We start from the raw sequence: 25,456 nt of genomic DNA on the forward strand, positions 1-25,456 counted from the left end.
TGCTCTGGATGGGGCAGGCCCTCCAGCTGGCCATAGCCCCCACAGGAGGGGATGTTACGGCCTAAGGATAACAGTGAATGATGTGGTAGAAAGCAAGTAAGAGGAGCCTAGAGACAGGAGTTAAACCACAGGCTGGCCACCTTACCAAAGAGAAGCACAGAAATAAACAGCTAAGCAAGACAAGCTCTCCTGAAGTCTGAAAAACATCTCAAACACTGACCTCAAAAACTAGCCATGTTAAAAAAAAAAAAAAGCCTCACATTTAGCTGGATCAATCTGTAGAGCAGTTTATACCCCTAGAGCATTGTGGAAAGTAATAAAGCAATCGGCCAGCAGTATGTGGGACTTAAAGGCTGGCGGTGGTCAGGGAAAGAGACCTTGCCAAAGCCACACAACTCAAATGTCCACTATTGATGAACAAACACAATAGAGTATCACTCAGCTATAAAAAGAGGATGAAGTATTGAAACATGCTGCATGGACAAACTTGGAAACATTATACGAAGTGAAAGACTGATGCTGAAGCTGAAGCTCTAATACTGTGGCCACCTGATGCCAAGAGCCAGCTCATTAGAAAAGACCCTGATGCTGGGAAAGACTGAAGGCAGGAGGAGAAGGGGGAGACAGAGGTGAGACAGTTGGATGGCATCACTGACTCAAAGGACATGAGTCTGAGCAAGCTTGGGGAGATGGTGAAGGACAGGGAAGCCTGGTGTGCTGCAGTCCATGGGGTTGCAAAGAGTCGGACACGACTGAGTGACTGAACAACAAAGTGAAAGAAGCTGGTCACAAAAGACATCATATGGTTCCATTTATACATCCAGAACAAGCAAATCCATAAAGACAGACACAGATGAGTGGTGACTACACACTTGGGGCGGGGGGGTGGTGTAAAGGCTGGTGCTTACAGGAGACAGGGTTTACCTTTGAGGAGATGAAAACGTTCTGGAAAAGGAGAGGAAGAGCGGTGATGGTCGTACAACACTGCTCATGTACTAAATACTGCCGAATTGTACCCTCTAAAATGGGGAAGACGGTGACATTCATGTCAGGTGAACTTTACCACACTAAAAAGAGCTGATGGCAGACAGCAACAGGGATGCAGACTACCAACATTTGTATGTTAGTATACAAAGGCTTATGTGCTATTTCATTTACAAACTAGATAATGGGGTTAGGGGTCAAAACACGCTAAAAGTTTAAGGAAGTGTTATCATTCATTCAGACCAAAATGACTTGGAAACAGAAAAATAAAGGCACTTCCTGTATATAAAAAATAAATCAAAAGGAAGAAAAGGAAATTCTCTTTCGCTGAGTGTGGGTGCCCTGCAGAGAAGTGTTTGTCTCACCTCTCCCTGGGCTGACAGCTGTGAGGAGAGGCTTGTGGTCACTCGTCTTCTCCTGCCTCTGCTTCTGGGAAGCCACCTCCAGCTCCTTTTTCGCCAGGAGGGTCCCCGATGGGTAGAACAGGCCAGTGGTCTGTGTGCCCACATCCCTCTTAGGTCCAGCGTCAGGCCTGGGCAGAGGAACGTTTAGGGGCTGCCAGACAGGTCGAGGCTACGTGAGCAAGACAGGAAACGTTAAAAGAATTATAATATAAGTTAATTCATTTTCCATTTTACTCACAGAAAACAGTCCTAATCAGAAGCAAGAGTAACTCCAAAACACTACTTTGAACTAAAAAAAAAGTTTCCAGGTCTTGCCTCATCTTCCCTGCTTGTTTTTCCCAGCAATGCCCAGCCTGATCTGTGAAGCCAGCTCCACCCCCTGGCCACTGACTGTCCTACTCCCTGAGGCCTGGAAGAAATCCATCCTCTCAACTTTACAATCCAGTGGACCATCCACACTCAGCTACCGGGCACCAGCATTTTCTCTGAGATACTCTCCGTCCTCTGGGCCTGGGGGACTGAGAGGACCCTCATGTAATGTTGTATATGTTGCACACTGCACAAGAGCACTGCATCTAAAGGGGTGATATTCACCTGGTGGATGCTGTATGTTTGCACATTAGGACAATTTTTCCGGTAGATGGAAGAAAATGTCCAACAAAATTAGTAAATTACAATCAATTTCCAACAGATGGCAGTCAAGTGTCTTAAGGAAAAACCAACGTGTCTCACTTGCACAAACATGCCACCTGGGTTATTGGCAGTCGTGGTATCTGTGTTTCAATCTGGGTTAAGAAGGCATGGTGGCTCAGACAGTAAAAGAATCTGCCTGCAATGCAGGAGACATAAGAGAACTCAGGTTCAATCCCTGGGTCAGGAAGATCTCCTGGAGAAGGGCATGACCACCCACTCCAGTATTCTTGCTTGGCAAAGTCCATGGACAGAGAAGCCTGGTGGGCTACAATGGGGTTGCATAGAGTTGGACATGACTGAAATGACTAACACTTAGGACTTAGACTTAAAAAGGCATGAACTCCCTAAAAATGGATGCAAAGTTGTCGAGTGCATGTGCATTCTCTCTACAAATGATCAGTCTTCACAAATTCTTCTGATGAAAGGAAGAATCTAAAGAGGAGAACAGACCTGAAAAATCTTTCTGTAGTTTAGACAAATCCATAAATGGCTAACATGAAGCTGGTTAGAGATTAAGTCCTTCTGAAAATAGTCTTGGGAGATTTTCCTCAAATATGCCCAGTTGTTATAAGTGGCAAAAGCAATTTTATGTACCCCAGTGTAAGTTTTCTAAAATATAAAAGAGCAGGGGGAAATTTCTTGGTGTGCTACATAAGAAATTCAAGAGAAAAAAATACATTTTATCCCATGTATTTTAAATCTCCCTAATGACAATGGCACCTTACTCCAGTACTCTTGCCTGGAAAATCCCATGGACGGAGAAACCTGGTGGGCTGCAGTCCATGGGGTCGCTAAGAGTCAGACACAACTGAGCGATTTCACTTTCACTTTTCACTTCCATGCATTGGAGAAGGAGATGGCAACCCACTCCAGTGTTCTTGCCTGGAGAATCCCAGGGACAGCAGAGCCTGGTGTGCTGCCATCTGTGGGGTCGCACAGAGTCGGACATGACTGAAGCGACTTAGCAGCAGCAGCAGCAGGGCTTCCCAAGTGGTGCTAGTGTAAAGAACCCGCCTGATAATGCAGGAGGCATGACAGATGTGGGTTCAATCCGTGGGTTGGGAAGATCCCCTGGAGGAGGGCGTGGCAACCCATTTCATTATTCTTGCCTGGACAATCCCATGGACAGAGGAGCCTGGAGGGCTACAGTCCACAGGGTCACCAAGAGTTGGACATGAATGAAGTGACTGAGCATGTGTGCAATGACATCTATTGCCTTGTATATGTGGTTAGGCCTCAATTTAGTGTAGATAAATGCATATCTATGAATATCTGCCTGATATGAATATCTATGACTATGATATCTATGAATATCACATCTATTTATATAGATATGAATATCTATAAGTGCATATCTTTGAATCCCAAAGCAATCAATGTGTTGAAAACATAAACTGGTTGAACTCATTTGTACACCTAGTTAAAGTCCACAAGAAGGGTCTAAGTGTTTTGGCTCTTGTCCCCTGGGCTTGCTCACAGGGTCGGGTACACAAATTCAGAGTTAAAACCCCGTCCCGGGACCAGGTTTTACTAGCGTGGAGGCCTCACCTCAGCAAACAGGCCAAATTCTCCAGCAGCTGGAGCCAGGCTGCTCTCCACGTAGGGTCGTGCCAAGGACCTCACATAAAGGCCACAGGAGCCACAGAAGCGAGCAGATGGGTGATTGCTGGCCCCACATTTAAAGCAAACTGAGTAGCAAGTCGGAACACTAGGCTAGAGGACAGAAAATACTTTCAAATTTTCATGAATATTAGAGACACAGTCTTCCCATACAGCTTACGCCCATCCCATACAACTGCAGCCATCAAAAGAAGAAAGGCTGATACTCTCTTGACTCTGCAGTTCTACCTTCTAGAATTTATCCTGCAGTTGAACAAATACATTAAGAAGGATATTCAAGACCATTCCCTGCAGGATTGTGGATTCAGAGGAAGTAACTGGAAACAGCTTAAGTGTCCAGCACCAGGGGATGGCCTGAACCTACCACAGTATACAGAGACAGAGTAATGTTATGAAGTCATGGAGAAAATGAGAAGGTTACTAACAGGATAAATGCCAGGTGCAAAGCACCGGGTCAGTGTTCATATCAAACTACAGTTAATTAGTCATGCCTCCGGTGGCTGAAAGCAGACCTCAGAAGCTGAGTGCCAGTGATGACTTCTCGGGTAGGAGCCAAGGGACTAGGATGAGGAGAGACTAGCCCTTCACACGAAACCTCCTACACTATTTACATGAGACACTCCCACAAAAAATTCTGAGTGTTTTATTAAAAAGGTAAGCAGATAATTCATAGAAAAACACCTGGAGTCAATACATGAGTGAAAAGGTTTAACCTCAAAGAGATGCAAATGAATATAGCAATGAGAGACGTCTCAGTTTGAGAGAACTAATGGTCTCTGTCTCCAGATTCTTAAGTAAGCAGGTTGTTGTTGAGTTGCTAAGTCGTGCTGACTCTTTTGTGACCCTATAGACTGTAGCCTCCCAGGCTTCTCTGTCCATGGGACTTCCCAGGCAAGAATACTGGAGTGGGTTGTCATTTCCTTCTCCAGGGGATCTTCCTGACCCAGGGATCAAACCTACATCTCCTGCTTGACAGGCAGATTCTTTACCACTGAGCCACCAGGGAAGCCCAACTAAGCAGGGGCTGAGACCCAAGTCCTAAGAAGTGATTTCTGCCTGGGTATGGAGGAGGAGGCACCTGGCCTGGAGTGGCTGTGAGGCACAAAGAAGCTGTTTTAAACACCCCCACAATGGCTCCAGGCAAGCGTCCTCTGCTCACTCGTGGACAGTTGGAAGGTGGACATGGACCCACATAGGCAGGTCTACACAGTGTCCTCCCAAATCCAGAAGGGAAGAGAGCCCTGAACCACTGCAAACCCTGGAAATAAGGTACTTCTGCTCAAGTAAAACTATGATAGCCTCACCAATGAATAAATTAGAACAAAGAGCACACACAAATTCCTTTACGGAAAGTCAATGAGATGAGAACAACCCCCCAAAACAGTCAGAGAGCTGTATTTTGCAACGGCCCCAAGGAAGCAGGAATTTTCTTCTAAATTGGCTGGAAAATGCTGACTTCTTTGTGGGATTATTAGGCCAGGGCCAGTCACCTGGAAGTCATCATTTCATACACATGAAATAGATCATCTACACAGAACCTAATCACTGGACTTGAATTGTACTTCAATTCCTTCATTTTAAACACTCTAGATAGGCTGGCGGGAAAGCCAAGCAATGGTGCCCACCACTTGCTAAACTTCAAAAAAGAGCAGGCACACAGTGGAACTGAGTCTTCTTTGGATTAAAGCCTCACTTCACTGAAGTGCTGAAAAGGCACTTATTTTTGCTTAAAATAACACAGTCGTTGCCAGCGCTGGTGCTTTTCCGCTTGCTTTCCTAGGACAAGAAGTTTGGAACTTGGCAACGCAGTACAAAACCAGTACATATGCATTTTGCTTACTGATAGGCTATAATCTAAGGGAATCTGAAGTGTCTTACTGAAATAAAGCTTAAAATTTTTCTTAAAGAAATTAATTTTAAACAAAAACCAAAACAGACATGCCTGCCTGTGAGTGACACATGAATGACTCCTGGCCATTGGGGCCCCACCGGCTGCGCCAGCTTCCACACAAAGCCACTAAATGAAATTCTAAGAAACTGCCGACTTGATGGAAGCCTCCTGAAGACTGTGAAGACAGTTGTGTGTTGGTGAGTGTGCAGTGTCCTCTCCACACACAGAAATGCTGCTTTCAGTGTACCATGAGTCACTTGTGATCTCTCCCCTCTCCTCCCCAACAAACTTCCTCCCCCATCTCTGTAGACTATATTTCTCATCATCATCAATGAACATTTATCGACCACTGAGATACAAGACGGGTGCGTGCGGTCAACCCACCTCTTGTGGCGAGGATGGCAGGGTCCCCTCGCAGGAGACGCAGTATCTCAGCTGAGCCGGGTTCCCGGTGCCGCAGTCGCGGCAGATCACTCTCTCCTTGAAAACAGGGAAAGAGACCTGTGTGTTTCCACGGTGCTTCTCTAATCTCTTCAGAGAAACACGTTCATTTTTCCTCCCATTCATCTGAGTAGTGTAGTAATGCCAGGACAAAAAGGGTGTTAATAATGTGGAATAATGAGAGGCATCTACCACCGTGAAGCAGTCAGACATCCTGATGATTTCAGCATCTAAAACTTATCTTTTGAATTAACTTCCATGGAACACAAGTTTGAATACACACACACCATGGAAAAAGGAAGCCATATGCCATGTTAACTTAAAGTGGCGTCTGTAGGTTGGTTCAAGTTTTAGGTTGTATTTCAAGGTATGACACTTTGAAAGCCAGGATTGCGAAGTTTCATATCTACTTAATCATTTAAATAAAATGCTTTTTTTAAAAAATCCCCTTCTCTTATTCAGTACTTTAAGTTCAATAAATCAAAGTACTTCCCCCCACCACAAGAAAAGAAAAGAAGAAAGTGTTGCTATGAGAAAACAGCTGTGCAAAGAAATGACCAAGCAGTCTTTCCAGTCCATCAGCCTGGAGACCCTGTACTAACACCAGACCCTGAAACTGGATTGGTTTAGAAATTATTACAACAGAAATAGTGCCTGACAAATGAACGTAGTTTTAAAAGAAGCAAACCCCGAAATGAAAAACAAAAAAACCTGAAAAAGAGTATTCATCTGGCCTTAGGAAGGCAAACTAACTTTTTCACATTGCTTCTGTGTGAGTTTTTTTTTTTTTTTTTTCAGTGTTTAAACTGTACTCCTGGGTAGGCCCTCGATCTCTGGCTTCAACAAGACACAGGAAGACCCAAGACAAGCAAAAGATTGTATGTTTACAAGTAATCTTGTTCTATATAAATTTGGATTTGCTCTGTAGTTTCTCACTTCGAATTGGAAAAGTGAAAAGACTGTCTTAGAAAATGAGTGGTAAGTTCAACCTTCTGAGTCAGGAAGCTGGAGATAAGTTGTAATACACACACACACACACACACACACACAAACAAGAAAACAGAAAAGATGGTTAACATAGTAGCCTAGGTAGTGCGGCCATGCCCCACAGCAAGGGGTGTCTTAGTTCCCCGACCAGGGATTGAACCTATGCCCCCTGCAGTGGAAGCTCAGAGTCTTAACAGCAGGACCACCAGGGAAGTCCCTGAGGTGTTACAGTTCTCACTGTACATTAAGGGCACTTAATAAGGGCACTTCCCTTATTGCTGAAATTTTTTGTTCTTTTATCCCCAAAGTTATCTGTATTAAACCTATTTCATCCTGTAGTGAACTTATACTTGAGGTTAAGTAAAAAGGAGTGGGACCATAAATTCAAAAATGGAGAAAAGATATGGTTGTAGGTTCAGTGATTCTACCCCCAAAATGTTCCTGGCATGATGCCATTTGTCTAACAAGATGTTTTTGAAGTTCGACATGATACTTGACTTTTTCACCCTTGTGACAGGCTGTATGTAATCCTCCTTTTCTAGGTGATAGAGACCCATAATCGAACAAAGCAAACACAAACATCAAGTGACTTTAAGGACAAGATTACAAGTCAACATGAATGACAATGTTCAATTTAAAAATATACTGAGTAAAAACCTGTGTGAACTGCAGTGCAATTTGTCCTCCAAACCCATGTCTGGGGAAACACATTTCTGTGGATCTTTCCTGATGTTTAGATCCTGTTGGCAATTTCAACTCTTGGGCGGATGCCCTTCCAAAAATGAGAGTGGGTTTTGTTCATGGGTGTTAGTTCATCAACTGTTAGCCAATGCCATCAGCTGAAGAAAGACGTTTAACTGCTCAAACATTGATTTCTATAGATTTCACTCACACTGTCACAGATTCACGTTTCATTACCTTCAGGCGGAAGCTGGCCTGTGGCTGCAGCTGTGGTGCCAGGGGAGCCTCACAGACCACACAGATGGGTGTGTTCAGGGGCACCACGTTCTCACACTCTGTGCACAAGCCCATCTGCATGAAGAAGGAGGCCAGGTTGGTCTTCAGATGCAAAACGTGAAGGCACAAATTGATCTTAGAACGTAAGGTTTAATTTACTTTTGTAAAAAATTTCTTTTAAATAATTGCCATTTTTACTCATTTCTTATTAAGGTAAAAAGATATCTATTGTAGAAAAGAGAGGTGTAAAGAAAAATAAAAAAATAGCTTACAGTGGAGTAAGGAAATTGACAAATCCTTTCTATAATACATTAAAAGGCAATTATAAAGTTGGATAAAACTGTTAAAAAAAAAATAACCATTTCAGATTCTGAAAGCCAACCAAAGATAGAGGATGAACTGAAAAGCAATGAACCTTGGGTGAAGACCCCACACGTCTGCTGGGTCTCGCTTGGGTTGTTCCCTGTCCTCCTCCAGCTCCATCAGAGCAGGATGGGCTGTGAACACCAGCAGCTTTGTGGCTGCTGGCGGCCAGGGCTCACACGATCTGGAGCTCGGTCAAGATGACGCGCTCAGTGACCAGCCAACAGGGAGGACCGTGGCTGCACCAACCTGAGATCATGGTCCTGTCTTGAGCAACTGATGAACCAGCAAGTAATCAGGGACTTAACAGGGAGTTCTAGAAGGAGGGAAATTTCTGTGTATTGCTAGATTTAAGTCTATTCTGAAACAGACTGTGAGAAGTTAAGGAGTCTGCTGTATTCCCTAGAGCTCTATTTAGTAAGTGTTAGTCGCTCAGTCGTGCCCGACTCTTTGCAACCCCATGGACTGCAGCCCACCAGGCTCTATTAGAAAATAAGTTAAAAAACTCAACTTTTTGAAATAGCAAAAAAAAAAAAATTCAACACAGGAAATATAGGAATTAAAAAGGCGGTGGTGAATCCTGGGAAGAGTCTCCCTTCAAGGCCACTGCCCCAGGTGAGGTATTATATACTTCAAGGAAAGGAGGGCCAGCCTCCTCAGACAGGAGAGCCAGCTTGTCCACCAGCACGAAGCTCATAGAAATTCAGGGAATCAAGGTCATGCATTTCAATCTGGGTCCAAGCCAGCACTCAGGATCCTTTCTGTCCCCCTGCAATCCCCAACTTTCATAAAGAAATGTGTTGATAAGGTGAATTCAGGTGATGCTGTAACTCACCAACAAATACAACTCAATTCTGTGTATGCTTTCAGCAGGACGATGCAGAGTGGCTCTGGAGCTGAGAGGAACCCCTCTGCACGTCTCTAATGCGACCCTGAGTGTCTTAGGTCTGGGACCCTAGGAGTGGGATCCACCCCTTTAAGTCCCTGAAGCCCAGCTGAGAGCAGGACATGGTAAGAACTCAATAGTTCAGATTACAAAGCGGTTTATACATTAGGGCATGTTAATAAATATAATTTACAGGCAGTATAGACGTTCTGAAGCTCATCATTTTGAATATTTATAATCCCTGATAACCTTTTCTCCCTGTAACAACAAAGAAAGTTTTGAAAAATTTGTTTTCAGACCAGTAAGAAAACAACTTTGACATTGCACCAACAAATATATAAGCAGGGAAAATTCAAACCAATGAGACCTGTTCATGTTTTATTTGCTATACCACCTTCTTTAAGGAGGTCAAAATATATCATGGGAGTAGAGTAAATTAAATTAACTTCTACAGCATCTCCCTTTAAGCACCTAGCCTCTTGCTTGAAGGCATAACTCAATTCTAAAACTCTGGACTTTGAATTCATTGAATAATGACTTTTTCCTAGTGACTATCTTTTTATTTTTGGTGAATACTACCAAATGCTTAGATTTATTTTTAACTGTAGGATAATGGCTTTACAACATTGTATTGGTTTCTGCCATACATCAACATGAATCGGTCATAGGTATACTTATGCCCCCTCCATCCTGAACCTCCTTCCCACCTCCTACCCTGTGACTACCCTTTTTAAATGGTCATTTTTCAGTAAACTTCCCAGATCCTTCTGCATCATTTTGTAAACCTGAATCCAAAAGAACCCCAAAGTATCAAGTGCATAAGAGATGAATACATTTAGGTGAAGGTTTTGATTTTTAGTAAGTCAAGTATGTTTTCTAACTAACTACAAACCTTTTTGGGTTTTTTTTTTTTTTTTTTGGCTGAGCTGTGCAGCTTGCAGGATCTTAGTTTCCTGACCAGGCATCAAATCTGGGCCATGGAGGTAAAAGCACCCGGTCCCAGCCACTGGACTTCCAGCGAATTCCCTAACTAACTAACCACTTAGTGGTAGGATAATATCAGTTATTATCTATGGTCAGCTAAAACTTTTAAATGTAGACGTACTGATCGATCTATAGCTGATATAAACAGCTTCTTTGGACAGAATGGTGTATTTTACAGATATACAGACCTGTAATTAGTACTTGTGGCATTTGTAGAATATATTTCCATATTGTCCTCAGGTTATGAACAGAAATATCATATGAGTAGGAAACATGTATTTATCCATAAGTGAACCACTGAAATCAAAAGATGTCAGTCTTTTTCTGAGCCTGTGCTTCTTTGAGACCACACAAAAGGAATGGCACTGCAAATGTGTTTCTGATTCCTAAATAGGAGTCTGGATAGAGCAAGATTCATTTGCCAGTAATTTTTTCAACAACTATCTGTGGTTCCCGTGTGCCAGGTGCTATGCTCCTGCTGCAAATACAGACCAGATCGACCAGTGGAAGAAGCTTCAAGGATCCTGCTACTCACCTGAGCTCCTTCTGGGGGCGGCAGACGGCAACCGAAGATGGGCGGCACAGAGGAGCCACATTCCAGACAGTAGCGAGCAAAGGGGTCCGATGGGCGGGCCACCAGGCAGCGGGCACACCTACGACACAAGAGGCCCCTGAGCAGCCCTGTGCTGAGCAGCACACAACATTGACAAGCATTTGAACATTCTTAAAAAACAAAACAGGAAGCAGAATGCTCTCAAAGGCAGTGGAACAAGTTTAAGACAGGAGGTGCTTCTCTAAGCCTTTTTATCACAAAGTCCCACACAGCTGGGACCATGGTGCCCTTCACCTGGAGGCCAGGCGCCTCTTGCTTCCAGGCACAGCAGCAGTTTTATCAGCAGCCTCGACCCCACTTCCGAGTGGGGCCCTGGCACCTCCTGGCACCTGGGTTTTGACGTGTGTGCGGGTGAGCCCTGCGAATTCCAGTAATGTCCACAGTGCACTTTTCTGACTCTTACCTGGCTCTGGAGAGTCCCTGTCAGGTAAGCCCTGCCTACACCATCACTCACCTGCGTGGAGTCCGAGGTCCTGCCCCAACACCGTCTGCCCACTTCTAGGTGGTGGCGGCGTCCTCCAGCCCTCATCTACCTACCTGGTTGTGAAAGGATTCCTGGAACTGGCTCCCTTGTCAGTCACCCTGTTGCCGCCAAGCATTTCCAGGCAGGTCAGGGCCCCGATCCTGTGACCTAGCTGAACCGCGTAGCGTCTATGGTACCTGCATACTGTGCACTGGGTTGTTCGGTTGCCTGCACCAGTCTCTACTGGGGCCTCTCAACAGTCACCAGCCTTTGTAGTTGTGTTCACTTGGGGAAAGGATGGTCTTTTCAGCAATGGCGCTGGGCAAACTGGGTTCTATTTGGGATGATGAGTAAGTTCTGGAAATGGGATGGTGCTGACGGTAGCCCAACACTGTGAATGTACTTAACGCCATTGAATTGTGCACTTAGAAATTGTTAAAATGGTAAATTTTACTGTATTTTTACCACAGTAGAAGTATGCTGCTGCTACTGCTGCTAAGTCGCTTCAGTTGTGTCCGACTCTGTGCGACCCCATAGACGGTGGCCCACCAGGCTCCCCCGTCCCTGGGATTCCCCAGGCAAGAACACTGGAGTGGGTTGCCATTTCCTTCTCCAATGCATGAAAGGGAAAAGTGAAAGTGAAGTCTCTCAGTCGTGTCCAACTCTTCACGACCCCATGGTCTGCAGCCTACCAGGCTCCTCTGTCCATGGGATTTTCCAGGCAAGAGTGCTGGAGTGGGGTGCCATTGCCTTCTCCACAGTAGAACTATAAAGGACTATAAAAAATTGATATTGAATGAAAGTAATAATGTATTATGAGGTTCATAATATTTGTAGGAGTAAAATAAATGATCATGATAGCACAAAGGCTGCAGTTATCCAGGTACTGGAAGTTCTTAGACTATATATGAAGTGGTCTAACATCACTTGAAGACAGACTGTGATAAGTTAAAAATACGTAGTATAAACCCTAAGGCAACCACTAAAAGAAAACTTATAGCTAATAAGCCAACAAAGGATACAAAATAAAATGAAATCATAAAACATACCCAATTAATCCAAAAGCAAGCCAAAAAAGGGGGGGGGGCAACAAAGAATAGGTAAGACAAACAGAAAACAAATAGCATGACAGCTGACTGAAATTCAAACATATCAATAATCAGAATAAATATAAATACTCTCAGCACCACGTGCAGAGATTGTTCTATTTTCTAAAAGCAAGACCTAACTACATGCTGTTTAAAAGAAACCTTTAACTAGAGAAACACAAATAGGTTAAAAAGAAAAGGATGAAAAAATGATGCACCATGCAAATACTAATCAAAAGAAAGCAGTAATGCCGATATTAATATCAGAAAAATATGATTTCTAAGCAAAGACTATTACCAGGGTTAATAAAAGGTTATTTCACAGGAGGAGGGATAAACTGGGAGATTGAGACTGATGTATATGCACTACTATATTTAAAAATAGATAACTAATAAGAACCTATTGGACAGCACAGGGACCTCTACTCAGTACTCTGTAATGACCTATGTGGGAACAGAATCGGAACAGCGTGGATACATGTATGCGTATAGCTGATTCACCTTGCTGTACACCTGAAAGTGACACAATGCTGTAAATCAACCATACTCCAATAAAAATGGGTTTTTTTAAAAAAGCTTATTTTGTAAGGATAAAGGGGTCAGTCCAGCAATAGAACATAGGAATGCAAAAGGTTTATATATTGAACAACAGAGCTTCAAAGTACATGAAGCAAAGAACTGAAAGCAATACAAGGACAAGTAGATAAACTCATAATTATAGTCATAGATTTCAGTATAATTTCCTCAATAACTGATAAAACCACAGACAAAACCAATAAAGACAGAGAAGACACTACAGCACTGTATTAGTTTCAAGTGTATAACCTAACAATCAATAATTGTGGATACTGCAAAATGATCACCACAGTGTCAGCATCGGTCACCACACAGTTACAGAATTTTTTTCCTCATGTTGAGAACTTCTTACATTTACTCTTAGCAACTTTCAGTATGCAGTACAGTGTCATTAACTATCTTCACCACTTACATCCCCAGGACTTACTCATTTTACGAGTGAAAGTTTGTATCTTTTGACCACCTTTATCCAGGTCACCCACTCTACCAACCCTAAGGGAAATGCAAATTAAAACCACTACCCCCACCCTACCAGAATGGCCAAAAATAAAAATAACAATGTTGGTGAAGATGTAGGGAAACTGGAACTCCCATCCATCATATACTACTGGTGGGAGTGTAAAATGGTACAGCCTCTTAGGAAAACATATGGACAGTTTTCCTAAAAAGTTAAACATATGCCTACCATATGAGCCAGCTACCCCACTCCTAGTTAGTGAGCTAAGGGGAATTAAAGTATACATGCACAGGATGACATGTATACAAATATTCATAGCAGCTTTATCTGCGACAGCCAAAACCTAAAAACAATCTGGATGTACATCCAATAGGAAACAGGATAAACAAACTGTGATGTATCCATATGATGGAACACATCAGAGTTAAAAAGAAACGTCCAGTGCATGCATACAACATGGGTGAGCCTCCAAGTCATCAAGCGGAGTGAAAGCAGCCTGGCCAAGGAGCAAATACTGAATTGTTCCCTATAAATATATGGGATCAAATGCAAGCTAAGCTACAATGACAACAAGCAGACCAACAGGTGCCTGGGAATGGGGCAGGTCACAGGGGAGGATTTTAAAAGGGTGCAAAGCAGGAAACTCTTGGAGGTGGTAGATTTTTTCATTTTCTTGATTGGGGTGATAGTCTTGAGATTATACGTATATATCAATTGTACTCTTTAAGTGCCATTTATGTATGTCATTTGTGCCTTTAAATTTTGTAAAAATTTAACTAAAAAAACAAAACAGTTGGGGAAAATACCATTGCTATGCCCCATCTTCAAATTATTTTTGACCATGTTGTTGTCTTAGCAGTACTCAGACAGTAGAGAGAAAGCAATACATACTTGAGAAAGTCCGTCTCCCTGTGAATCCTCATGATCTCTGTGCTTGTCAAGCTCTTCTGGCCAGTTATGTGTGCAAACCCAGGGAACTGAAATGAAGAACATATATAAAATCACGGCAAAACCTCTGGTACGGTAAATTACATAGAGTTCATCTCAGTGCTTTGTCCTACCATATGCAGCAGCCATCGTTTTTCCCACCATGCTCCAGCCACACCAGCCTCCTGGTGATCCTCACTTACCTGAACTTGAAGTTACTCGACCGAGATCTTTGCAGGGCTGGTTTCTGTTCATCTTGAAGGTTCAATTAAAATGTCACCTTTTTGAGGGGGCTTTCTCTTATCCCCCTGAATTAGGACACTGTTCTTCCTACCTGGTCATTCTCTATCCCAGGGGTTCTCAAGTTTGGGTGTTTATCAGAAGAAAGGCCAATTAGAACAGATGATGAGGCCCACCCTAAAGGCCCTGAGGCCGCAGGTCTTGGCTGGGGCAGGGTGGGGGCGGGTGGCCTGGATGTCTGCATTTCTGATGAGCTCCCAGGTGATGCTGATGCTACTGGTCTGGGGACCACACTTGGAAAACCATGGCTCTATCCTATCACCCAGGTCTATCCTTTTCATGACAAATCACTATTCTTAATTATTTTTCCCATTATTCACACGTTTATATCTGCCTGCCCCCATCCCCAATAAAATGTGAGCACCATGAGTACAGGGGCCTTTTTTGTTCAACTAGGTATCTGGTATAAAACATGGTGAAAAGGCAGGGACATTTTCTTAAAGTATGTTGCAGGAAGCATTAAAAACACAGTAGATCTTTAGTAACAAAGGAGTTTCTTTAGCAGTTACCTGGGGCTGCTGGGGGGCTGGTCTAGAGCCCAATTCATCACGGAAAGTTGGGGCTTCCCGCGGACTCTCTGAGAAGCGAAGGTCTTTCAATGTTTTAGGGTCACTTCTTTCACCCATGTCTACAATTACATCAAAAGCATCATTCTGTGAATATCTGAAATCATATGTGCTTTCATGCAAATGTGTCTTCATAGTTAGAAACCTTTTAATAAGGGGACACTGTTGTCACATTTTCTAATGTAGTAACTATGCAGAGAAGCTCCCACTCAGTTGAATTCATAGCAATAAAGAAAAAAGTGGGCCCAGACTGAGAAAATGAAAATCTGCCCTGCCACATTGCCCAGCATTCTGCACCAGGGGGGAGAATGGATAAATCCAGTTGCAAGGTCAGCAGGGAATCTTATGTGTCCCAAGGACACACTGCAGCTGTCACACATCCTAACAGTTCCCACTCTGAGTGACCACTGTTTCTTACTGACCAAGAAACCCTGCTCTCTAAAATCAGATTATCAGAAAACTTTGCTGTTCGAAATCCTATCAGTAAGAATGAAACATCCAACTGTTGCCTGGAAGACCCAGGTCACTGTGACATAGAGTTGTTGTTCAGTCGCTCAGTCATGCCTGACTCTTTGTGACCCCATGGATGGCCGCACACCAGGCTCCCCTGTCCTACACTGTCTCCCAGAGTTTGCTCAGACTCGTGTCTATTGAGTTGGTGATGCCATCCAACCACAGAGAAGCAGCCTCAATGTCCAACCCAGGTGCAGAGCTTCAGAGAAAGGTCTCTGGGCACTACCTTCCACATGTGTCTTTGTTGTTTCCAAGGAAACAGAACCCTGGTCCCCTTCTCGGGTCCATACCTCATGGCGACCATTTCCCACTGATCTCTGCTTCGCCTACCTATCAGAACTCTTCTTTCATTTAAATTTCATCCAAACCCCACCTTCCCCCAGCAACTGTTGTCTGTACTTTAGTTGATGAGATTGCCACGGTTCCTGTACCACGTAGTCTCCCGTGCTGCAATGAATAGATAAATCTGAGTCTGCTGGATAGCTTGACTCTCCTTCCTGTAGCCAGGATGGCATTAAAAGTCAAATGAGATCTTACTGTACTGTCCTGGTGTTTCTTAGTCAACCCCTCGGAAGACAAGAACACAAGCCCTGAACCTGTTTGGTGGTTTAGAATATTAACTTGTATCTTCGTCCTGTCACTTCATACCTGGAAACTTTCCAAGGTTAACATTCCAACCCAGTTTACTTTCAGGATTCTTATATTTCTTCCTTCCTTTTGATTCAACAAATCCATTTTTCAGTTCCTAGAAGGGAAGAGACTATGTATCAATCACTTGACTCCGCCTGTTTAGATATGAAAATTAGAAGTTCCATAGGAGAGACGGTGACACAGCCTGCACTTCTTTACTAGAAAGGGGTCAGAGTCGTTTTCACCAAGTCACCTTTGTCTCACTGTCTCTGGACACACACAGCTTTGACTCTGGGCTGTTTGCTTGGCAGCACGCCTGCTTGGGATGCCCCTTCCATGTCAAGTGGCCAAGCCTGGAGGCAGGTGACAGCACACAGGTAGGACGTCACACTCTTGGGAGACACAGTGACAATAGAGGGACCACCAGACTATGGGGGCAAAGACAGGGTGGGGTCGGACCCAGACAGATCTTCTGTCCACTGTCCTCCCACACACGGCCCTGAAACACAGACATGCTTCTCTCTAGCTTTCTTCACCTTAGGGTCAGTCCCTCATGCTTGGCTGAAGCCTGAACACCTGCTGGTACATGTTGGCTCAACCCCTGCTGGCTGCCTCCCGGTCAGTGTAGACCCCTGGTCACAAGTGGACCCCACACCATGCCTGCATCCACCACTCTGGTCCCACGGCCTCTTTGCTGCCCTCTGGTTAATTGTTAGGCTGAAGGGACTCCCCCAAAAAACTTCCCATCACCCCAACGAGAGTCTGAGACTTTCTGTTTAACTGCCTCACTGTGGGCTGGCCCACCCTCTGACCCTGGGATCCATCCCACTGATACCCAGAACCCAAGGACTAGAGTTTCAAATGTCCTTTCTAGATAGGTGTAGTTCATTCTCTAAAGAGGTGAGGCTTTGTATCTGGAAACAAAGCTTTCAACATAACTGAAGGTCATGCCCCCTGAGGGCTCCTACTAGCCCGATACTTCTTTTCAACAAATGCCTCCACCCTCTCCTACCTGTCCCCATGCAGGACATGGAGTATGGCAGAATTGCTCTCTGCTGCCTGGGAGCTTACAGTACATGGGGGAGACAGACAAGGAGCAGAGTAATCACGTGATCAAAGCACTTGATGAAAGAAGGCCTGGGAGCTAGGGGAGCAGAGACAGAACACAGCATGCACAATCGAGTTTGAGCTGGAACGTAAACAGGGGAGTCACAAAGCAGGAAAGGATGACTGAGGACAGAAACTGGCTCTGAGAGGCCAGGCTGAGGGTTTCTGCTTTCTTCCATAGGGTAAGAGGAGAAGACACAGGAGCCTAGATAGAGATGCCAGTGAGGAGTCTCCAACAGGCAGGGTGGGGACTGGCCAAAAGGTGGGAAACCAGCAAAGATACTGTGCAGTGGTTGAGAGTGACCCCAACGATAAGAACCTGAAAATGGATGACAGACTGACTCTGGGGGTAAATGAAGGGGAAGATGTGACCACTGAGGAAAGAGACCAGGGACGTGGTGACGATTCAAATGCATCATAGTGTCAGTACTTGCCTGCTTCGGAGGGTCCTTGAGAGCATTTTCCACAGTGTCTTCTGGAGAGACTGGATCTGGTGGAATAGGGTCCACCTGAAACACCTTTGTTACAATGGCACTCTCTCTGCAGTCTCTGAAAATTATTCCAAACAGGAAAAGTCTGTGTGTCACACAAAGGTTCAAAGACAAGGTGTCCAGCAATTAAGATGACTCTAGAATGAATTTATCATATTAATATTTTAAATTGGAGAGACCAAAATATTACCATTTCTATGGTCTTAACCTTACTCTTATTCAGTTATCTCTTGCTATGTAATAAGCCACTGCAAAACATTATGTCTTAGAACACAGAGGTGTGGGTTTGCCACCTCTCGTGTGGTTGCAGTCAGGTGTCAGCTTGGGCCAGAGTCAAGTGAAAGTACAACTCAGTCAGATGTCCAAAATGGTTTCTCCCCTCAGGTTCTAAGTCAGCTGGGGACTTGCCAGTCATCTCCCTCCTTCCCTTTCTATCTCCCTTTACAGGTGGTGAACTTGGGGTTCCTCATAGTAGTAGGTCTCAGGTAAATCAAAGACTTCCTACAAGGTGGCTGGCTTCTCCCAGCTTTTATGTTCCAAGAGACCAGAGCAGATACTGCAAGGCTTCTTGTGGTCTGGCCTTAGCGTCATGTCTGGAGCATTCTCTTGGTCAAAAGTAAGTTGTAGGGCCAGCCCAGATTCAGAAGGAGGGGATATTGTGGGAGGCATGGCTCACTGGGGGGCCATTTGGAGGACTATCTACCACATTCACCATAAAGATGTCATACCTTAATCCTGAAACTATTCTGAAGCAAAGAATGAGGTTACTTGTATATCATTCATTCCACATAAGTTATGGGAATTTTCCTTATCCCAACTGTGGGTAGCATAATATACACTGCCCTGGAAGATTTTAACAGTTATTCCCCAAATACTAGCCAGTTTTCAATTTATTCATAATATTTCACAATTAATCTTGTTCCTCCATGATGCAATAGAAGTCCCATGAGAAACCAACAGAGAGGTGGCCAGAAGTAAATTCTGGAGGTGATTTCCCCTCAGCACCAGCAGCTCATCTATATACTCTTTATTTTTCTAAACATTTTTACTGAGGTATAATGTACATGACATAAAATGCACTTACTCTAGGTATATAATTTGATGATACTCCATACATTTATACAACTGTGCACCTACCACCACAGTCCAGGGTTACAACAACCTGTTTCTAGTTACTCCTCACTTCCACCTCCTACACCAGGCAACCACTGACCTGCTTCCTGTCTTCATAGTTTTGCCTTTTCTGTGCTGTGCTGAGCTTAGTTGCTCAGTCATGTCTGACTCTTTGCGACCCCATGGACTGTAGTCCTCCAAGCTCCTCTATCCATGGGATTCTCCAGGCAAGAATACTGGGGTGGGTTGCCATGCTGATAAATGTAATCCTACAAATACAGTCTCACACGTCTGGCTGCCTTTACTTGTCCTGTTTTTTGTTGTTCCTGAGGTTCACCTATGTAGTTGCCACGTGTCAGCAATTCATTCATCTTTATTCTTGAGTAGCATTCCATTTTACAAATGTACAGTTTGTTTATCCATTCCCCAATGGGCAGTCATTTGGATTTTTCCAGTTTGGAGGTTACAATACTTAATACTGTTATGAGTATTCACGTATGAGTCTTTATAGTGTGAGCCCCTGAGGTTGGGTTTTCTCTTGTTTGTAATCAGGCGCCTAACTTAGGCTTTGCTGAGGCATCCACTTCAAAGATGGTGCTCTTGAGTAAACACATCACCAGCCACAGGACCAGATGAAGATCCAGCCACTGCCCCGCCATGGAAGCCCTTTTAGAGATCTTGGTTGGTTTCCATGACTGACCAATTGGGCAATTTTTTTCTCTTCTCACTGTAAATTCTTGCTCATACATTCAAAATTCACCAATGAAGACTGAGCCCATGGAACCCCCCAGCCCCCCGCCCTCAACCCTAATAGAAGCAGACCCTTGGCCTGTGATTTGTCCCTTCTTCTCTCCCCCCGCCCCCATCTCTTTGTATTTGTGACCTCACTGGGTGCCACATAATCCCCAGGACTTGTAGGTAATAAACTTCTTCTCTTTCCAAGTTCCTTGATGATTACTCTGAGGGCCTTTTGGAATCATAAGAACAACAACAAGGGCTGGTCCAGCCATATATGTGGACAGATACACTGGAGCAGAACCACTGGGTCAGATGGTCAGTGAGTTTAACTTTTTAGAAACTGCGACCTGTGGTTGTTCCATGTACATCCCCACTGGCATCATTTGAGGGTTCCAGTTTCTCCACACACTCGCTGACGCTTGACACTGTTGGCCTGTTTCGATCACCTGTACCCTTGAATATGTTCTCTGTAGGTATTTGCTTGACATATGTCCCTGGTGTATTGGGATATAGGCTTGATTGTTGTAATGCAGAATCAAAACAACTGTGGCTTAAACAGAGTCAGTTCAGTTCAGTTCAGTCGCTCAGTCGTGTCCGACTCTTTGTGACCCCATGAATCGCAGCACACCAGGCCTCCCTGTCCATCACCAACTCCTGGAGTTCATTCAAACTCATGTCCATCGAGTCGGTGATGCCATCCAGCCATCTCATCCTCTGTCGTCCCCTTCTCCTCCTGCCCCCAATCCCTCCCAGCATCAGAGTCTTTTCCAATGAGTCAACTCTTCACATGAGGTGGCCAAAGTACTGGAGTTTCAGCTTTAGCATCAGTCCTTCCAAAGAACACCCAGGACTGATCTCTTTTAGAATGGACTGGTTGGATCTCCTTGCAGTTCAAGGGACTCTCAAGAGTCTTCTCCAACACCAAAGTTCAAAAGCATCAATTCTTCAGTGCTCAGCTTTCTTCACAGTCCAACTCTCACATCCATACATGACCACTGGAAAAACCATATCAATGGGCTATAACCCACCCAGAGCTATGCATGGGAGCCATGGTGCCCGGGGCCTAGGGTTGACTTTCTACCCTGTTGCCCCATCATATCTAGGACATGACACGTCCTTGTGACCCAACGTGGCTGACCACCACAGCCACATTCCAGCTGGCAGGAACCACGGCCTGCCTCCTCCTACAGGGCACAACCTAGAAACTGCCACGTCACTTCCACGTGCATTCAATGGCCACACCCCATGCATTCACGGGGCTCTTGCTAGCTTCAAGGAGGACTGAAAACACATGTGTGTCCTGCTAAAAATCCTAGGCTCTATTTTTTTAAAAAATAAACTTTACTTATTTTATTTTTAAAATAATTTGTTTTGTTTTCATTGTGCTGGGTCTTCGCTGCTTCCCAGGCTGCCTCTGGTTGTGGTGAGCGGGGGCTACTCTCTAGTTTCAGTGAGCGGGCTTCTCATTTTGGTGGCTTCTCTTGTTGTGTGCGGGCTTCAGTAGTTGTGGTTCCCAGGCTCTAGATCACAGGCTCAATAGTTGTGGCGCATGGGGTTAGTTGCTCCACAGCATGTGGAATCTTCCTGGACCAAGGATCGAACCCGTGTCTCCTGCACTGGTAGGCGGATTCTTTACCACTGAGCCACCAGGGAAGCTTCTATGATTCTTGAAGAAGGCAACACAGATTTGGGGAGCAGTCTGCAGCCTCTGCCACATCCTTGTGACCACACTTTGGTGTATTTGTCTGGTATGTTTAACTCTCACTCTCACTAATTTGCACTGAAAGCTCACAGCTAGAACACAAGGGATTCTGCTTGATCTGCCCAGGAACTTAATACTCTTATATCTCAAGTTGGTGTCTGCCTTCAGTGTCCTTTATCTGCTTTGCTTGTTGATTTACCTATTGGCCTTTGATGTGTTTTTATCTGTTTCATTATTTCTTTTGCAATTTCTCAGATTTCTTACATGTTGATTTTTTTACATTTCTTAAAATTCTTGAAACTTTAAGTGTCCCCAAACACTTAAAATTCTTTGGTTAAGTAAACATCCAGAAATGAATAGATACCAGTTCCAAAACAGTTGAGAAATGTTTGCTGTGCTGTGCTCAGTTGCTTAGTCATGTCTGACTCTTTGTGACCCCATGGACTGTAGCCCACCAGGCTCCTCTGTCCATGGGATTCTCTAGGCAACAATACTGAAGTGGGTCACCATGCCCTCCTCCAGGGGATCTTCCCAACCCAGAGATCGAACCCAGGTCTACTGCATTGCAGGCAGATTCTTTCCTGTCTGAGCTGCCAGGGAAGCCCTAAGAAATGTTTACCATTAAGCCATGTCAAAGTCTTAAGCCACATTTTTAGAAGGAGAAAACAATTCTCAGAAATATACAACTGGTCTGAACAGCCACTACCTATCAGTGAATGACAGTATTTAAGAAATAACATGATCAGTGGGTACTTGCATGCTCACTGGCTGGAGAGACTTACGGGCGGCTAACCTTTGGGGAAGCATGTGTTTTGTTATTCTCAATAACAAAACAAATTTACAGATACAGGTATCTGGATGCAGATATAGAAAGTCTTTTAGATGAACTGCTTGTTTAACTCATTCACCTCAGCATCCATCTCACCTGGATGCTCATCATCACTGGCTCATGGCCTGTTATCCAAGATACAGTGTCCTCCTAATAAGATAACTTCCTCACATCACAAACATCTCCATCCAGGGACCATTTGAATCCTGAGGAATGGTCGGGTTTACGGCCTGGGTGGCTCTGAGCAGAAGCCTGGTTCCCAGTCACTTGAGGATCACTGCCCTTTTCTATCTCTGTGTATTTTGCAAATTTATTTACTTATTCATTTTAGCTATGCAGGGTCTTTGTTGCTGCGTGCAGGGTTTCTCTCGGAGAAGGCAATGGCACCCCACTCCAGTACTCTTGCCTGGAAAATCCCATGGATGGAGGAGCCTGGTGGGCTGCAGTCCATGGGGTCGTGAAGAGTCCGACATGACTGAGCGACTTCCCTTTCACTTTTCACTTTCATGCATTGGAGAAGGAAATGGCAATCCACTCCAGTGTTCTTGCCTGGAGAATCCCAGGGACTGGGGAGCCTGGTGGGCTGCTGGCTATGGTGTCACAGAGAGTCGGACACGACTGAAGTGACTTAGCAGCAGCAGCAGCAGCAGGGTTTCTCCAGTTACAGCAAGCGGGAGCTGCTCTTCATTGTGGTGCATGGGCTTCTTACTGCAGTGGCTTCTCTTATTGTGGAGCACAGGCTTGGTTACTTTGCAGCATCTCTGAAGGTTCTTCTTGGACCAGGGATCACACCTGTGTCCCCTGCATTGGCAGGAGGATTCTTAACCCCTGGATCACCAGGGAAGTCCTCTGTGTATTTTTGCAAGTGTCACAATACTAGTGTGTCATCTTACATCCTAATTTTTTTCATTGACTATATCACAAATATTTTTGTGTATCATTCAAAACTTCATGACCACAGGTTTTCCTCTTAATATGTTAAAGACCTTTCATTGTTAACAGTTTTATCTAAAGGCCTTTTTCTCCTTATTAAGAAACTAATGGCCTGAAAAACCTAGACACAGAGACTTGAACAAAGCTGCATGATTTCCATAAAGAACTATTTTATCACAATTAGATACAAGCACTAACTTTCAAATTTTTTTTGTATAGGTACTTTTCCTAAGCTGAGCATATCTGAAATACTAACAGCATTTCAGAGCAGACACTTAGTGGGCACAGAACAAGATGGTGAGACGCATAAACAGTGTCCTTATTTTTCAGACTCTGCTGGAAGTTCTATTAACTCCTTTGAACTACAAAGTCATTGATCGCGACTTCATTTTACTGTCACCTTGCAGCATGATGCGCCAGAGTAATCAGCTTATTAGTTTTCAATAACTGAGATGACTTGTTTCAGTAGAAATGGGTTGGCAAGTGGGAAAAGCCACATATCACAATTTTTAATAAAGAATAATCATGTGTCAGGGTTTTTTTCTGTTTTCATTTTATTATTAAAAAAAATTTTTTTTAATGCCAAGCAATCATCATTGTAGAATATGTAGCTTAAAAGGCCATGCAGTAGTTTAGCCAGCAGGGGGAGCCTGGAGTCTAATTTAAATTACCCGGGCCAGCCCCAGTATTAGTCTTCCAGAAATGTGGCCAAACCTGTTTTGCGGCACAAAATAATTCCTCTATCACAGACTAATCTGCAAAGCATTTGAGGATCTTTTTTCTCTAAAGATGAAGTTTACCACGTTTACCACGGTGAAGTTTACCAAATTAAGTGGTATCTCTATACTTGAAACTGAAAAAAAAGTGTTGACTAGGAAAGAAAGGACAAAGAAAAGAATGAATTAGCTAACACCTAACAAATCAAGATGATGGTAGCTTTGAAGGGCAATAAAGTCAGTACAAAATCAGATGGAGAACCATGGTGGTCATAGGCCATGTCCTGGGGAATAAAAGAACCATCTATTAAAAGCAGCATTTTCCTCAAGACAAATCTGTTCGGAGGTCCCAAACCCTGAAAAGGCTCTTCCTTTGGAGAAGGAAATGGCAACCCACTCCAGTACTCTTGCCTGGAAAATCCCATAGGTGGAGGAGCCTGGCAGGCTACAGTCCATGGGGTAGCAAACAGTCGGACATGACTGAGCAATTTCACTTTCTTTCACTTTCCCAAAATCCCAGTGTGGATTTCAGACTAAAAACAGTATCAATACACACTGCACGTCACTGAACTATACCCTTTTACCCATATGATCATCTCTAGGTCCATCCATGTGGCTGCAAATCCAGAATCTGTTTTAAACAAGTAATTGTTTATATGTTCTATCCATAAAACTTTTCCTCATGTTAATTATGTATGTAAATATGTGTATTTTACAGTATAACTCAATAAAAGACAAACACAAAGGTTACAGACATATGCTGAAATTAAGATAACTTTTTCTTTAGTGTCTTTATAATCCAGCACCGATTCTCATTGAAATGAGTAAAGTTAAAACATAATAAATATAAATCATCCCAGTCATTATGCTCTTGACTTACTTAGTGACTGCGATAGCTTTAACTTGTATTTTTCCATCAGGCAGGGTAATAGGCTTCGTATACTTAAAGGTAGTGTTTTCACCATAACCAATTTTCTTTTGGAATTCAGGTTTGCTGCCATCCAGGGTATAATATATGTTGACATCCGGGGTGTCTGAAAAACCCAAAACAGGATATCTAGAATTAACACTAAAGTAGCAAGTCCCTGAATAATGCCTAGGGATCAGTCATTTAATGAGATTTTTAAAAAATATATACTGTAGAAGTGAATAACAATAACTAACAATAGAGTTTTTTGTGCCAGGCACTGTGCTTTATGTGAATTAACTAATTTTATCAGTACAACTTTATGAGATAGGTCTATTTTATATCCACATTATAGATGAGGGAACTGAGTCCCAGAGAGGTTAAGAAATCTGGTAAATGACAGCAGAATTTTGATCTGACTTCTGGGAAGTTGGATCTGTTGATCAGGCTGATTTCTTTTTAAAACAGGAGGGATTAAAACATTTTTTTTTAATTTATTCATTTGACTGTGCTGGATCTTAGTTGCTCACAGACCATGCTCTTGAACCACTATGGCATTTTGCCTCTTCGACAGAGC

The 25,456-nt window shown here is 43.7% G+C and overlaps 1 protein-coding gene across 12 annotated transcripts in view; it reads right to left on the minus strand.

Annotated features, from left to right (window-relative positions):
• Positions 1 to 25,456, minus strand: part of DZANK1 (double zinc ribbon and ankyrin repeat domains 1) — a 52,601-nt gene that overhangs the window by 21,898 nt on the left and 5,247 nt on the right. For 7 of the 12 annotated variants that reach the window (XM_025000503.2, XM_025000501.2, XM_025000499.2 and 4 more), the window contains exons 3-12: positions 24,853 to 25,006; positions 17,885 to 17,999; positions 16,362 to 16,458; positions 15,144 to 15,262; positions 14,299 to 14,384; positions 10,746 to 10,863; positions 7,939 to 8,052; positions 5,977 to 6,072; positions 3,630 to 3,794; positions 1,350 to 1,557 (exon numbers count right to left, since the gene is read on the minus strand). In XM_025000503.2, the coding sequence (XP_024856271.1) occupies positions 1,350 to 1,557; positions 3,630 to 3,794; positions 5,977 to 6,072; positions 7,939 to 8,052; positions 10,746 to 10,863; positions 14,299 to 14,384; positions 15,144 to 15,262; positions 16,362 to 16,458; positions 17,885 to 17,999; positions 24,853 to 25,006 (1,272 nt within the window). 12 annotated transcript variants of the gene reach the window in all.

The sequence above is a fragment of the Bos taurus genome, chromosome 13 (assembly GCF_002263795.3).
Source record: "Bos taurus isolate L1 Dominette 01449 registration number 42190680 breed Hereford chromosome 13, ARS-UCD2.0, whole genome shotgun sequence".
NCBI lineage: Eukaryota > Metazoa > Chordata > Mammalia > Artiodactyla > Bovidae > Bos > Bos taurus.